The sequence below is a fragment of the Rhinichthys klamathensis genome, unplaced genomic scaffold, assembly GCF_029890125.1.
Source record: "Rhinichthys klamathensis goyatoka isolate OS25496 unplaced genomic scaffold, OSU_Roscu_1.1 h1tg000659l_1, whole genome shotgun sequence".
Taxonomy (NCBI): domain Eukaryota; kingdom Metazoa; phylum Chordata; class Actinopteri; order Cypriniformes; family Leuciscidae; genus Rhinichthys; species Rhinichthys klamathensis.
Window position 1 is genome coordinate 12,501 of NW_026607102.1, and position 16,992 is coordinate 29,492.

Sequence of the window (16,992 nt, forward strand, 5' to 3'; positions counted from 1 at the left end):
TCTTCATTTAGCCATTCTCTAGTTTTTGCAATTAATACACTTTTTTTTTTAAATTGTGCTGAGATTTGAAAGCCTTTTGAGCCGTATCCCCCCCTCTCATATAATAATTAGCCATTAGGAGCAACTTTAACAATTCCATTTGCTTCAGTTTGTTGACGTCTGCATTCAACAACCAATGAGAGTCGAGAGCGAGAAGCCGAGCCAATGAGGTGCGAGACCGTCTGTGCGTCAGTGACGTGGCGTCAGTGCGTGCGCAGAGCTCGCATGCCCTTGGCTTTTATTAACGACAGAATCATATTTACACAGGTATGATCGACATTCAGATGTGATTTATGCTGTTAACAATCTTTACTTTAAAGCTCATGTGCGGGAACAAACGCCAGAGTTTATTAAGGGAGAGCTGTGTACAGATTAGTTATAGTTTCCCACGAGATCATCAATATTAAACTCCAGATATTATTGTTTTCAACTTAAGATTGTTGGCATATTATTATTTAACTCGAGATATGATTTGCGTTCTGTCTAACTGACCGCCTTGATTCCTGTCGGTAATCCTGAGAATGATTCTGTGTTCATCTTTCTACAGTTCAGGATCTCACGACACTTCTGTGCTTCATATTTTACTTCAACATTGAACATTAAATTATAATTGCTACATTTTGGCATTTTTGATATGATATAATGACACTTTATCCCCCGTTTACTGTGATTACACTTACAGAATAAACACCGTGAACATGTGAAATACATGTGTGAAAATAATGCTGCATCTCGATGCATGTTTTGCATTACATGGATGAAAATTAGTGTGTGTGTGTGTGTGTGTGTGTATGTGAAAGAGAGAGAGAGAGTGAGTGTGTACGTTTGTGTGTGTGTGTGTGAGAGAGAGAGTGAGTGAATGACTGTGTACGTTTGTGTGTGTGTGTGTGTGTGTGTGTGAGAGAGAGAGAGTGAGTGAATGACTGTACGTTTGTGTGTGTGTGTGTGTGTGTGAGAGAGAGAGAGAGTGAGTGAATGACTGTGTACATTTGTGCGTGTGTCCGAGTGTGAGTGTGTGTTGTGATCTTCTGTCTCTTCTTCTCTTCTACAGGATGGGTTTTCTTCTCTCTAAATCTATGGATCAGAGTCTCCAGAAGCAGCAGGAGTTCATGTTGATCAGCGGGAGAATGCAGGTGTGTGTGTGTGTGTGTGTGTGTGAGTGCTGTGTGTGTGAGAGCGGGAGAATACAGGTGTTGTGTGTGTGTAATGGAGAGAGTGTGTGTTTGAGAGCGGGAGAATGCAGGTGTGTGTGTGTAAGAGAGAGAGTGTGTGAGTGTGTGTGAGAGTGGGAGAATACAGGTGTTGTGTGTGTGTGTAATGGAGAGAGTGTGTGTGAGAGCGGGAGAATACAGGTGTGTGTGTGTAAGAGAGAGAGTGTGAGAGCGGGAGAATCCAGGTGTGTGTGTGTGTGTAAGAGAGAATGTGTGAGTGTGTGTGAGAGCGGGCGACTGCAGGTGTGTGTGTGTGTGTGTGTGTGTGTAAGAGAGAGAGTGTGAGAGTGTGTGAGTGTGTGTGTGTGTAAGAGAGAGAGTGTGTGTGAGAGCGGGAGAATGCAGGTGTGTGAGAGCGGCCGACTGCAGGTGTGTGTGTGTGTGTGTGCGCCAGAGACTCATTATATTCATTCCTTCATTCATCAGTCATTACTCTAGATGAACATCAGGGCTATTGTGAATAGGGCTATCCTCATCTTCATCCTCATCATTATCCTCATCATCATCTTCGTCATCATCATCTTCATCCTCATCATCTGAGTGACTGATGTTACCTCAGCTTCAGACCCTCGGGTGAACAGAAGCTGGTTTGGCTGATGTTCGCTGTGATGATGATGAGGATTATGATGTCATGACGAGGGTCACGTGACTCTGCTCTCAGCGCTGCTGTTTCTGGCCTTCGGATGCTCATAAACACTGGTTATCATCCACAATCTAATAAGCGTCCTCGAGCTCCTCCAGAAATGTGGATCATCTTTCTGAATATCGTTCTCACTCGCTGAACCGAGTGTTTACTCAGGACAGATCCGATGCTGCCAGCGCTTGACCAAACTCTCCGTCTCACCGCCGCTCGGAGATTCACACTAATGACATGTTAATCGTCCTGAAAGGGCGAGATGATGAACGTGTGTGTTGCTTGTGTGTGTGTGTGTGTGGGTGTGTGGTGTATGTATACTCTCGGTTTCTTCTGTTTGCGTGTGACCAACCCTGATGAACAAAACCAGTTTAAACCGGCCTCACCAGGCTCTCCTTTATAGATCTGTGTCCTCACTGAACGTGTGCGTGCGCCGAGAGCCAGGAACGCCTAAAAATACTCAGAGTTGTAAAGCGGCGTACGCCAGACCCTGCGCTAATCCCCTTATAACCCCAGTCAGAGGAAGATGGAGAACACGCGTCTCCTCCCCGGAGGGAGCATATATGAGCTGACCACGCCCCGCTCACTATATCCTCATCTGCATATCATCTGCATATTCATCCCGAGATCCATGTGTAACGGGACGAGACATCAGGAGAATATGACAGACGGATGAGCGTCACATTACAGTGCTAACAATCATTTAGTAAAAAAAAAAATAGTTTGCACTTTTTACAGCCATTCACTGCCATTATAAAACTTGGAAGAGCCAGGACATTTTTAATATAACTCTGATTGTGTTCGTCTGAGAGAAGAGTGTCATACACACCGAGGAAGAGTGTCATACACACCGAGGAAGAGTGTCACACACACCGAGGAGAGTGTCATACACACCGAGGAAGAGTGTCATACACACCGAGGAAGAGTGTCATACACACCGAGGAAGAGTGTCACACACACCGAGGAAGAGTGTCACATACACCGAGGAGAGTGTCACACACACCGAGGAAGAGTGTCACACACACCGAGGAAGAGTGTCACACACACCGAGGAAGAGTGTCACACACACCGAGGAAGAGTGTCACACACACCGAGGAAGAGTGTCACACACACCGAGGAAGAGTGTCACACACACCGAGGAAGAGTGTCACACACACCGAGGAAGAGTGTCACACACACCGAGGAAGAGTGTCACACACACCGAGGAAGAGTGTCACACACACCGAGGAAGAGTGTCACATACACCGAGGAGAGTGTCACACACACCGAGGAAGAGTGTCACACACACCGAGGAAGAGTGTCACACACACCGAGGAAGAGTGTCACACACACCGAGGAAGAGTGTCACACACACCGAGGAAGAGTGTCACATACACCGAGGAAGAGTGTCACACACACCGAGGAAGAGTGTCACACACACAGAGGAAGAGTGTCACACACACCGAGGAAGAGTGTCACACACACCGAGGAAGAGTGTCACACACACCGAGGAAGAGTGTCACACACACCGAGGAAGAGTGTCACACACACCGAGGAAGAGTGTCACACACACCGAGGAAGAGTGTCACACACACCGAGGAAGAGTGTCACATACACCGAGGAGAGTGTCACACACACCGAGGAAGAGTGTCACACACACAGAGGAAGAGTGTCACACACACCGAGGAAGAGTGTCACACACACAGAGGAAGAGTGTCACACACACAGAGGAAGAGTGTCACATACACCGAGGAAGAGTGTCACATACACCGAGGAGAGTGTCACACACACCGAGGAAGAGTGTCACACACACAGAGGAAGAGTGTCACACACACAGAGGAAGAGTGTCACACACACCGAGGAAGAGTGTCACACACACCGAGGAAGAGTGTCACACACACAGAGGAAGAGTGTCACACACACAGAGGAAGAGTGTCACACACACCGAGGAAGAGTGTCACACACACCGAGGAAGAGTGTCACACACACCGAGGAAGAGTGTCACACACACCGAGGAAGAGTGTCACACACACCGAGGAAGAGTGTCACACACACCGAGGAAGAGTGTCACACACACCGAGGAAGAGTGTCACACACACCGAGGAAGAGTGTCACACACACCGAGGAAGAGTGTCACATACACCGAGGAGAGTGTCACACACACCGAGGAAGAGTGTCACACACACAGAGGAAGAGTGTCACACACACCGAGGAAGAGTGTCACACACACCGAGGAAGAGTGTCACATACACCGAGGAGAGTGTCACACACACCGAGGAAGAGTGTCACACACACCGAGGAAGAGTGTCACACACACAGAGGAAGGAAGAGTGTCACACACACAGAGGAAGAGTGTCACACACACAGAGGAAGAGTGTCACACACACCGAGGAAGAGTGTCACACACACCGAGGAAGAGTGTCATACACACCGAGGAAGAGTGTCACACACACCGAGGAAGAGTGTCACACACACCAAACGGCTCCATCGCAGGATCAGAGTTACAGATGCACTTACACATTCTCCCATCAAGTGTGTTTTTCTAACTCATAACTGGTGTGTGTGTGTGTGTGTGTGTGTGTCGTCCGGCTCGTTCAGGGCCGCTCTGTGCGGTATAGATGAGGCCTGGAGCGTGTTCAGTGTGTGTGTGTGTGTGTGTGTCGTCCGGCTCGTTCAGGGCCGCTCTGTGCGGTATAGATGAGGCCTGGAGCGTGTTCAGTGTGTGTGTGTGTGTGTGTGTGTGTGTCGTCCGGCTCGTTCAGGGCCGCTCTGTGCGGTATAGATGAGGCCTGGAGCGTGTTCAGTGTGTGTGTGTGTGTGTGTGTGTGTGTCGTCCGGCTCGTTCAGGGCCGCTCTGTGCGGTATAGATGAGCCCTGGAGCGTGTTCAGTGTGTGTGTGTGTGTGTGTGTGTGTCGTCCGGCTCGTTCAGGGCCGCTCTGTGCGGTATAGATGAGGCCTGGAGCGTGTTCAGTGTGTGTGTGTGTGTGTGTGTGTGTCGTCCGGCTCGTTCAGGGCCGCTCTGTGCGGTATAGATGAGCCCTGGAGCGTGTTCAGTGTGTGTGTGTGTGTGTGTGTCGTCCGGCTCGTTCAGGGCCGTTCTGTGCGGTATAGATGAGCCCTGGAGCGTGTTCAGTGTGTGTGTGTGTGTGTGTGTGTGTGTCGTCCGGCTCGTTCAGGGCCGTTCTGTGCGGTATAGATGAGCCCTGGAGCGTGTTCAGTGTGTGTGTGTGTGTGTGTGTGTGTGTGTCGTCCGGCTCGTTCAGGGCCGCTCTGTGCGGTATAGATGAGGCCTGGAGCGTTTTAAGTGTGTGTGTGTGTGTGTGTGTCGTCCGGCTCGTTCAGGGCCGCTCTGTGCGGTATAGATGAGGCCTGGAGCGTGTTCAGTGTGTGTGTGTGTGTGTGTGTGTGTGTCGTCCGGCTCGTTCAGGGCCGCTCTGTGCGGTATAGATGAGGCCTGGAGCGTGTTCAGTGTGTGTGTGTGTGTGTGTGTGTGTGTCGTCCGGCTCGTTCAGGGCCGCTCTGTGCGGTATAGATGAGGCCTGGAGCGTGTTCAGTGTGTGTGTGTGTGTGTGTGTGTGTCGTCCGGCTCGTTCAGGGCCGTTCTGTGCGGTATAGATGAGGCCTGGAGCGTGTTCAGTGTGTGTGTGTGTGTGTGTGTGTGTGTGTGTGTCGTCCGGCTCGTTCAGGGCCGCTCTGTGTGGTATAGATGAGGCCTGGAGCGTGTTCAGTGTGTGTGTGTGTGTGTGTGTGTGTGTGTGTGTGTGTGTGTGTCGTCTGGCTCGTTCAGGGCCGCTCTGTGCGGTATAGATGAGGCCTGGAGCGTGTTCAGTGTGTGTGTGTGTGTGTTCTGTCAGACTTCCGTCGGGGTCACGGGGAACAGACTCGCACAGAACCGTCACTCGTGGCCTTTCGGGGAAATGTCAGTGAGTTTCCCACCAGCGTTTCCACTTCATCACCTCTCCTCAACATCTCACACCATCATGGAGGCACCAGGACACCAGACCTGAGACGGGTCACGCCACGCTCCGCACAGAACCGCTCTCAGACATCAGGACACCAGGACACCAGACCTGAGACGGGTCACGCCACGCTCCGCACAGAACCGCTCTCAGACATCAGGACACCAGACCCGAGACGGGTCACGCCACGCTCCGCACAGAACCGCTCTCAGACATCAGGACACCAGGACACCAGACCTGAGACGGGTCACTCCACGCTCCGCACAGAACCGCTCTCAGACATCAGGAGACCAGACCCGAGACGGGTCACGCCACGCTCCGCGCAGAACCGCTCTCAGACATCAGGACACCAGACCCGAGACGGGTCACTCCACGCTCCGCGCAGAACCGCTCTCAGACATCAGGACACCAGGACACCAGACCTGAGACGGGTCACGCCACGCTCCGCGCAGAACCACTCTCAGACATCAGGACACCAGGACACCAGACCTGAGACGGGTCACGCCACGCTCCGCGCAGAACTGCTCTCAGACATCAGGACATCAGGACACCAGACCTGAGACGGGTCACGCCACGCTCCGCGCAGAACCGCTCTCAGACATCAGGACTCCAGGACACCAGACCAGAGACGGGTCACGCCACGCTCCGCGCAGAACCGCTCTCAGACATCAGGACACCAGACCCGAGACGGGTCACGCCACGCTCCGCGCAGAACCGCTCTCAGACATCAGGACACCAGACCCGAGACGGGTCACTCCACGCTCCGCGCAGAACCGCTCTCAGACATCAGGACACCAGGACACCAGACCTGAGACGGGTCACGCCACGCTCCGCGCAGAACCACTCTCAGACATCAGGACACCAGGACACCAGACCTGAGACGGGTCACGCCACGCTCCGCGCAGAACCGCTCTCAGACATCAGGACACCAGGACACCAGACCTGAGACGGGTCACGCCACGCTCCGCGCAGAACCGCTCTCAGACATCAGGACTCCAGGACACCAGACCCGAGACGGGTCACGCCTTGCTCCGCGCAGAACCGCTCTCAGACATCAGGACACCAGACCCGAGACGGGTCACGCCACGCTCCGCGCAGAACCGCTCTCAGACATCAGGACACCAGGACACCAGACCTGAGACTGGTCACGCCACGCTCCGCGCAGAACCGCTCTCAGACATCAGGACACCAGACCCGAGACGGGTCACGCCACGCTCCGCGCAGAACCGCTCTCAGACATCAGGACACCAGACCCGAGACGGGTCACGCCACACTCCGCGCAGAACCGCTCTCAGACATCAGGACATCAGGACACCAGACCTGAGACTGGTCACGCCACGCTCCGCGCAGAACCACTCTCAGACATCAGGACACCAGGACACCAGACCCGAGACGGCTCACGCCACGCTCCGCGCAGAACCGCTCTCAGACATCAGGACACCAGACCTGAGACGGGTCACGCCACGCTCCGCGCAGAACCGCTCTCAGACATCAGGACACCAGACCCGAGACGGGTCACGCCACGCTCCGCGCAGAACCGCTCTCAGACATCAGGACACCAGGACACCAGACCTGAGACGGGTCACGCCACGCTCCGCGCAGAACCGCTCTCAGACATCAGGACACCAGACCCGAGACGGGTCACGCCACGCTCCGCGCAGAACCGCTCTCAGACATCAGGACACCAGACCCGAGACAGGTCACGCCACGCTCCGCGCAGAACTGCTCTCAGACATCAGGACATCAGGACACCAGACCTGAGACGGGTCACGCCACGCTCCGCGCAGAACCGCTCTCAGACATCAGGACACCAGGACACCAGACCTGAGACGGGTCACGCCACGCTCCGCGCAGAACCGCTCTCAGACATCAGGACACCAGACCCGAGACGGGTCACGCCACGCTCCGCGCAGAACCGCTCTCAGACATCAGGACACCAGGACACCAGACCCGAGATGGGTCACGCCACGCTCCGCGCAGAACCGCTCTCAGACATCAGGACACCAGGACACCAGACCCGAGACGGGTCACGCCACGCTCCGCGCAGAACCGCTCTCAGACATCAGGACACCAGGACACCAGACCCGAGACGGGTCATGCCACGCTCCACGCAGAACCGCTCTCAGACATCAGGACACCAGACCCGAGACGGCTCACGCCACGCTCCGCGCAGAACCGCTCTCAGACATCAGGACACCAGGACACCAGACCCGAGACGGATCACGCCACGCAGGGGCGGATCTACCGGGGTGGCATAGGGTGGCAAATGCCACCCTAAAAGAAAGCCTTGCCACCCCTGCTGCCACCCCAGTTGGCAGCAACGAATTGAAAGTTATGGCCAATTTGACAATTTACGAACACGAATCTCCAATGTCCGACTGCAGTGAATTCGCTCCGTGCATAATATGACGACCGTTGACGTTCGTACTTTATTGTGTGGGCAAATATTTCCGGCGAAAACTTCCGGTGATCTGACCGCGAGAGCGGGAGACAGCGAGAGCAAGAGACAACAGCGACCGAGTTCCATTACCAGAGAGATAAGTTTTCAACCCGACCAAATTTTTAAATGCATATCATTTTCAGTGTATTTCACCTGTGCGTTTCTATGCTTTATATTACTGCATTTATTTTGTGCAAGTGAGATGAGTAAAGAACATCTGTTTCATATATCATTATCTGTCTGGTGTTTATAAGCAGTAGCCTACAGTATTTTACTACGTGTAAAATATACACAAACTTAGCTATATTAAGTTGTTTGTGTACAGTTAAAAATATAAATGTAAAATATGTGATAATAATATTGATCGAGCAATTGATGTAAGTAAAAATACATGCGCAGAATTAAGAAAATATTATTTAATATTTATGGAGATAAATTTAAGCCTATCATAAAGCAAACTTGGAATGTTCACAGGGTATTTTATTTAACAACTCTAATCGTAGTTGTAACTCTATATTTACAGTAGGCATAATTGTCATTGCGTATGTATGCAGCATGAGTCCAATACAATATTCTGTTCGTGAACAGTTGTATTTCATTCATTAATCTGACTAACGTTATGCATCCGTGCATTTAATTGCCATTGGCTCGTGTGATGGTAATATGGATCTTAGTAGTATTTAAATGATATAATTGATTCTATAAATTGATTCTTGTTGGGTGCTCAACAAAATAATATATATAAAAAAGGGAAAAAAGGTCGGCACACCTTGGCTCCAAAAGTTAAACGCACCCCTGCCTTTATACTCACACAGGGCTGGACTGGCCATAATATTATAACTATTATTATATAGTAGTGTAATGTAGACAGACACTATATCACAACTAAAAAGAGTTTTGAGTTTTTCTTTGTTCAATTTGCACACTGAATATGGGTTGGAGCTCTTTATTTTGAACTCTCAAAGTGCACCAGATTGATGAATTTAACATTAAAAAGCACAAAATTTTCTTACGGGGGAGCATACCCCCGAACCCCCCTAGAGGGACAGAGGTGCACTCTGCACTCACCACATATTTCCCAAAATCCGATGGGAAAAAACGGTATTGCTATCCCAATGCAGCTTAGCTTGTTTTAGGATTCATCACTGTGGAGTATAGTTCAACTTAGTAGTTATTTCATCTGTTAACTCTTACTCAGTGGTTTTTATAGGAGTTGGTATACATATTCAAGGGAGTGCAAAGTTCGGTTGTGTTTATAATTATATGTAGTGGGCCAGTCTGGGCCAAAATGCCCGGGCCGATTTTTTGTCCCAGTCCAGCCCTGTACTCACAGCAAATAATGCCCTTTTGTAGTGTGTATACATACGATTTCTCATCAAACTGTGTTAACTGTGATTAAATTCGGTACGTCTGCCATGTTGCCACTCCTCAAAAATTCCTGCCCCCCTCTTGCCACCCCATAAATATTTTTCTAGATCCGCCCCTGACGCCACGCTCCGCGCAGAACCGCTATCAGACATCAGGACACCAGACCCGAGACGGGTCACGCCACGCTCCGCGCAGAACCGCTCTCAGACATCAGGACATCAGGACACCAGACCTGAGACGGGTCACGCCACGCTCCGCGCAGAACCGCTCTCAGACATCAGGACATCAGGACACCAGACCTGAGACGGGTCACGCCACGCTCCGCGCAGAACCGCTCTCAGACACCAGGACACCAGACCTGAGACTGGTCACGCCACGCTCCGCGCAGAACCGCTCTCAGACATCAGGACACCAGACCCGAGACGGGTCACGCCACGCTCCGCGCAGAACCGCTCTCAGACATCAGGACACCAGACCTGAGACTGGTCACGCCACGCTCCGCGCAGAACCGCTCTCAGACATCAGGACACCAGGACACCAGACCCGAGACGGGTCACGCCACGCTCCACGCAGAACCGCTCTCAGACATCAGGACACCAGACCCGAGACGGCTCACTCCACGCTCCGCGCAGAACCGCTCTCAGACATCAGGACACCAGGACACCAGACCCGAGACGGCTCACGCCACGCTCCGCGCAGAACCGCTCTCAGACACCAGGACACCAGACCCGAGACGGGTCACTCCACGCTCCGCGCAGAACCGCTCTCAGACATCAGGACACCAGACCCGAGACGGCTCACGCCACGCTCCGCGCAGAACCGCTCTCAGACATCAGGACATCAGGACACCAGACCTGAGACGGGTCACTCCACGCTCCGCGCAGAACCGCTCTCAGACACCAGGACACCAGACCTGAGACGGGTCACTCCACGCTCCGCGCAGAACCGCTCTCAGACATCAGGACACCAGGACACCAGACCTAAGACGGGTCACGCCACGCTCCGCGCAGAACCGCTCTCAGACATCAGGACACCAGACCCGAGACGGGTCACTCCACGCTCCGCGCAGAACCGCTCTCAGACACCAGGACACCAGACCCGAGACGGGTCACTCCACGCTCCGCGCAGAACCGCTCTCAGACATCAGGACACCAGACCTGAGACGGGTCACGCCACGCTCCGCGCAGAACCGCTCTCAGACATCAGGACACCAGGACACCAGACCCGAGACGGGTCACGCCACGCTCCGCGCAGAACGGCTCTCAGACATCAGGACACCAGACCCGAGACGGGTCACTCCACGCTCCGCGCAGAACCGCTCTCAGACATCAGGACACCAGGACACCAGACCCGAGACGGGTCATGCCAGACACTCCACGCAGAACCGCTCTCAGACATCAGGACACCAGACCCGAGACGGCTCACGCCACGCTCCGCGCAGAACCGCTCTCAGACATCAGGACACCAGGACACCAGACCCGAGACGGGTCACTCCACGCTCCGCGCAGAACCGCTCTCAGACATCAGGACACCAGGCCCGAGACGGCTCACGCCACGCTCCGCGCAGAACCGCTCTCAGACATCAGGACACCAGGACACCAGACCCGAGACGGGTCACTCCACGCTCCGCGCAGAACCGCTCTCAGACATCAGGACACCAGGACACCAGACCTGAGACGGGTCACTCCACGCTCCGCGCAGAACCGCTCTCAGACATCAGGACACCAGGACACCAGACCTGAGACGGGTCACGCCACGCTCCGCGCAGAACCGCTCTCAGACATCAGGACACCAGACCCGAGACGGGTCATTCCACGCTCCGCGCAGAACCGCTCTCAGACACCAGGACACCAGACCCGAGACGGGTCACGCTCCGCGCAGAACCGCTCTTAGACATCAGGACACCAGACCTGAGACGGGTCACGCCACGCTCCGCGCAGAACCGCTCTCAGACATCAGGGCACCAGGACACCAGACCCGAGACGGGTCACGCCACGCTCCGCGCAGAACGGCTCTCAGACATCAGGACACCAGACCCGAGACGGGTCACTCCACGCTCCGCGCAGAACCGCTCTCAGACATCAGGACACCAGACCCGAGACGGGTCACTCCACGCTCCGCGCAGAACCGCTCTCAGACATCAGGACACCAGACCCGAGACGGGTCACTCCACGCTCCGCGCAGAACCGCTCTCAGACGTCACTGCGGTTAAACCCACCATGAAATCAAAATGGACATTCGTATGTTTTTATGGAATATTGCAGTGTTTGTTATAAATGATCATTATTGTGTTAATAAAGTTGAATCGGAGTAACTTCCTCTTGCAGCATCTCTTCTCTGATGATGAGGGCGGGGCTATAACCTGTCACTCACATGAGATCAGCCAATAGCAAACCACAACCGTCCAGCCAATTCCCCACGGACACAATCAAGCCCCGCCCACATGTGTTCTTGTTCCTGGAAGTTAGTTTGAAAGTGAGCGCGTGTAAACAGATTCTGCCAGTGAGTTTCTGTGTTTGAGCGGATGTTTCTCCGTTTCACTCGCACCGCTAGCTTGATTAGCACTCAAACAGCTGATTGGTTAGAGATAATTAATGCTTTTGAGTCGAGTGGAGCGATGGCGTTTACTTCACCTCGTTAGCAAACGTTATTCCTGATCATTTACATCACCTTGTTCAGCCTGCGGTCGTTCATCATCGCTACGAGAGTGAAATCAGAGAACCTGTAATCTGTCACAGCACGTCTGATTCCTGTCCTTTACCAGCATATTAAAGTTTCTTAAAGTCCCCTGTGGTGTAAATCCAGCTTTTAATGCTGTTTTAATACGCTTTAACTCAAACCATGTGTAAGTTCATAAGTCGACAGCATTGCTGAGTATTTCCTCCTTTAAACTGCAGTGAACCAAAGACAGTCTCAAACACACTGAAATCGCTGGTGTTTCTGACGTCACAAACGGCCTTGTAACCAATCAGATCAACGTGTGATCGTCAACCAGTGGATCTCTGAGCTGAGTGAGTGAGTGGAGGCGGGGCTCATCTGCATATTCATAGAACCGCGCATACTAAATGAGGCCAGGGTGTCGAGTTACATTCAAGATATTTTAAGACATGAAGAATTATTTTCAAAGGAAAAAACGTTTCAAATGTTATTCTGGTGATGAAAAATGAGCTTTAAGGGATAAAGTGATTGACTTTAACAAACTCCTGCTGAGATCATGTCAGGGAGCTTCTGCTTGCAAACAGGAAGTGGCTCTGATCTCCAGACAAAGACAGGAAATGCGAGGCGTTCACAGGCCACACACACACACATGGTAATGAGAGCTAATGAATAATCTGATAAAGCTGTATTCATGTGCAGATTGTGTGAGACGGATGCTTTGTTTGGTCAGGAAGAGTCAGACGTGTGTGTGTGTGTGTGTGTGATGTTCATGAGGTCAGGCGTGTCTCTGCAGCTCTTCACCTGAACACACACACACACGTCAGCCTGACTCAGAGGTGTGTGTGTTGTGTTTCTGCAGCTGGAGCGTCAGATGCTGATGCAGAACGAGATGCGTGAGCGTCAGACGGCGATGCAGATCGCCTGGTCTCGAGAGTTCCTCAAGTACTTCTCTTCTTTCTACGGTTTAACTGCGCTGGGTCTCACCGTTGGGTCTGTAACACACACACACACTATACACACACACACACACACTCATTCACACACTATACAAACACACACACACACACTATATACACACTCACACACTATACACACACTCACTCACACACTATACACTCACTCACTCACTCACACACTACACTCACCTAAAGGATTATTAGGAACACCTGTTCAATTTCTCATTAAGTCAAGTCAAGTCAAGTCACCTTTATTTATATAGCGCTTTTTACAATACAGATTGTATCAAAGCGCTTCACAGTGATAACATGAAAACAATATAACAAAAACAATATAACAATATAACAAAGTTTGTTTCTAAAAGAAATTGCGTCAACGTCCACCTTAAGTAAGGCAGATCAATAATATTATTATTAATGCAATTATCTAATCAACCAATCACATGGCAGTTGCTTCAATGCATTTAGGGGTGTGGTCCTGGTCAAGACAATCTCCTGAACTCCAAACTGAATGTCAGAATGGGAAAGAAAGGTGATTTAAGCAATTTTGAGCGTGGCATGGTTGTTGGTGCCAGACGGGCCGGTCTGAGTATTTCACAATCTGCTCAGTTACTGGGATTTTCACGCACAACCATTTCTAGGGTTTACAAAGAATGGTGTGAAAAGGGAAAAACATCCAGTATGCGGCAGTCCTGTGGGCGAAAATGCCTTGTTGATGCTAGAGGTCAGAGGAGAATGGGCCGACTGATTCAAGCTGATAGAAGAGCAACTTTGACTGAAATAACCACTCGTTACAACCGAGGTATGCAGCAAAGCATTTGTGAAGCCACAACACACACAACCTTGAGGCGGATGGGCTACAACAGCAGAAGACCCCACCGGGTACCACTCATCTCCACTACAAATAGGAAGAGGCTACAATTTGCTCACCAAAATTGGACAGTTGAAGACTGGAAAAATGTTGCCTGGTCTGATGAGTCTCGATTTCTGTTGAGACATTCAGATGTTAGAGTCAGAATTTGGCGTAAACAGAATGAGAACATGGATCCATCATGCCTTGTTACCACTGTGCAGGCTGGTGGTGGTGGTGTAATGGTGTGGGGGATGTTTTCCTGGCACACTTTAGGCCCCTTAGTGCCAATTGGGCATCGTTTAAATGCCACGGCCTACCTGAGCATTGTTTCTGACCATGTCCATCCCTTTATGGCCACCATGTACCCATCCTCTGATGGCTACTTCCAGCAGGATAATGCACCATGTCACAAAGCTCGAATCATTTCAAATTGGTTTCTTGAACATGACAACGAGTTCACTGTACTAAAATGGCCCCCACAGTCACCAGATCTCAACCCAATAGAGCATCTTTGGGATGTGGTGGAACGGGAGCTTCGTGCCCTGGATGTGCATCCCACAAATCTCCATCAACTGCAAGATGCTATCCTATCAATATGGGCCAACATTTCTAAAGAATGCTTTCAGCACCTTGTTGAATCAATGCCACGCAGAATTAAGGCAGTTCTGAAGGCGAAAGGGGGTCAAACACAGTATTAGTATGGTGTTCCTAATAATCCTTTAGGTGAGTGTATATGCCTCACACACTATATACACTCACTCACACACACTCACTCACTCACTCACACACTATACAGACACACACACTCATTCACACACTATATACACTCACTCACACACACTCACTCACTCACTCACTCACTCACACACTATACAGACACACACACTCATTCACACACTATACACACACACACACACTCACTCACACACTATACACACACACACACACTATATACACACACACACACTATATACACACACACACACTCACTCACACACTATACACATACACACACACACACTATACAGACACACACACACACTCACTCACTCACACACTATAAACACTCACTCACACACTATATACACACTCACACACTATACACACACACACTATATACACACACACACTCACTCACACACTATATACACACTCACACACACACTCACTCACACACACACACTATATACACACACACTATATACTCACACTCTCACACACACACACACACACACACACACTATAAACTCACTCTCTCACACACACACTATATACACACACACATTCACTCACACTATATACACACACTCTCTCTCTCTCTCTCTCTCTCTCTTTCACACACACACTATATACACACACTCACACATGTTTTTTATGTGATGTATGTATAGCTTTAGTGGTTTTCACAGCTTCATTTCTCCCGTCAGTCGGTCAGATCCAGTATATCACTGGATTTCAAGCGTCCTTTAAGCTCAACAGTTGAACACTTTTTATTTTTTAAGCAGTCGTTCATCTGAACAGTGTGTGTGTGTGACTGGAGTCGTGTGTGTGCAGAGCGGTGCGACAGAGGAGGGCAGTTCTCCTGGCTCCGGTCGTTCCTCTGAGCTTCATCCTGGCGTATCAGATGGACGTGGCGTACGGGTCGCTGATCCACCGCATGAGAGGTACACAAACAACCAAAACACAGGACATATTCGGCTCTGACAGCCGTGATGTAGTTTCAGGCTCTACTAGTGCAGGTTTTCCTGCTTGAATGTTGATTATTTTCCTCATATTCTCCATTGTTGCGGCTCCTCTCTTCCCAGTCTGTCAGTAACGCTCTGTTTACTTCCTGTCTCTATGAAGCCCCTCCTTCTGAAAAGCACACTGTGCTCTGATTGGTCGGCTGGAGCAGTGTGTTGTGATTGGTCGAGCGCTTCGAGTGTGTTTGGGAAATGCCCCGCCCCTTTCCATAACCGCCAGTTTAACACACTACTAACTAACTCAACCAGGCCCCGCCCCTTTATTCTGCGCATGAATTATGAGGAATATTGTGACGTGTTCGTTCCCGGGAGAAAGTCAAGACTACAGTGGAGGCGTTTCAGGAGTTCAGGAACACTGACGCTGATATAGAGGAGAACTGGAGCTTAAACAGCAACATCACACACTGAAGAGATGAAGACGCTCTGAACATGTTCGTCAGAAGCTCATCTTCTGTCGGATCTGCCGATGGTTAAAAACACATTTAAATCGAATCTAATTATTTAATCATCAGCATGTGACATTCTTCCTGATTAACAGATCCACGTCAGGGGGAGTTAATGAGCGCAGTGACGTCATGCAGCTTTCCTCCTCCATCACTGATGGGTTATTGATTGGCTTTAAAAGGATTCCTTGAAAATCCCGCTTTGATGGCGAGGGAATGTGGTAGTTGTAATTAGTGAACAGTGCAGTTGCTGATGATCCCGTCTGATGGTGTGTGTGTGTGTGTGTGTGTGTGTGTGTGTGTGTGATCTGCAGCCGAGGCAGAGAGCATCATGGTCTCTGAGAGCGAGCGCCTGGATCTTCCTCACGGGTCGCCCACGTTTGAGAGCATCGAGAAATCCCGACGTTCCCGAGCTCACCTGACGTCTCTGCTGGAGAAATGAGTGCCAGTCCTGATCAGTCCTAACGATCCTGATGAATCCTGACGAACACGAATCCTGACGAACACAAACCCTGGTGAATCCTGACCAACACAAACCCTGGTGAATCCTGACCAATCCTGATCAGTCCTGACGATCCTGATGAATCCTGAAATCCTGACAAACACGAATCCTGACGATCCCTTACGAATTCTGAAAATCCTGGCGAACACGAATCCTGACAAATCCTTATGAATCCTGACGAACACGAATCCTGACAAACACGAATCT

At 51.0% G+C, this 16,992-nt stretch overlaps 1 protein-coding gene across 2 annotated transcripts; it reads left to right on the forward strand.

Annotated features, from left to right (window-relative positions):
* Positions 1–242: 242 nt before the first annotated feature.
* On the forward strand, positions 243–16,822 carry plgrkt (plasminogen receptor, C-terminal lysine transmembrane protein). Of its 2 annotated transcripts, none has more exons than XM_056241659.1 (5): positions 243–306; positions 1,091–1,172; positions 13,149–13,231; positions 15,653–15,762; positions 16,598–16,822. In XM_056241659.1, the coding sequence occupies exons 2-5, from the start codon at positions 1,092–1,094 to the stop codon at positions 16,723–16,725; spliced, it is 402 nt and encodes a 133-aa protein (XP_056097634.1). In that variant the 5' UTR covers positions 243–306; position 1,091; the 3' UTR covers positions 16,726–16,822. The 2 variants fall into 2 exon arrangements, with proteins under 2 accessions (XP_056097634.1, XP_056097633.1); XM_056241658.1 differs by having other exon boundaries at positions 248–306; positions 13,149–13,279; positions 16,598–16,820.
* The last annotated feature ends 170 nt before the right edge of the window (positions 16,823–16,992 follow it).

Excerpts from the sequence above, each read along its gene's own strand:
- plgrkt (XM_056241658.1), top strand. The coding sequence starts at position 1,092 with ATGGGTTTTCTTCTCTCTAAATCTATGGATCAGAGTCTCCAGAAGCAG. Across the intron at positions 1,173-13,148 it reads TGATCAGCGGGAGAATGCAG|CTGGAGCGTCAGATGCTGAT; the intron begins GTGTGTGTGTGT and ends GTGTTTCTGCAG. Across the intron at positions 15,763-16,597 it reads GCTGATCCACCGCATGAGAG|CCGAGGCAGAGAGCATCATG; the intron begins GTACACAAACAA and ends TGTGATCTGCAG.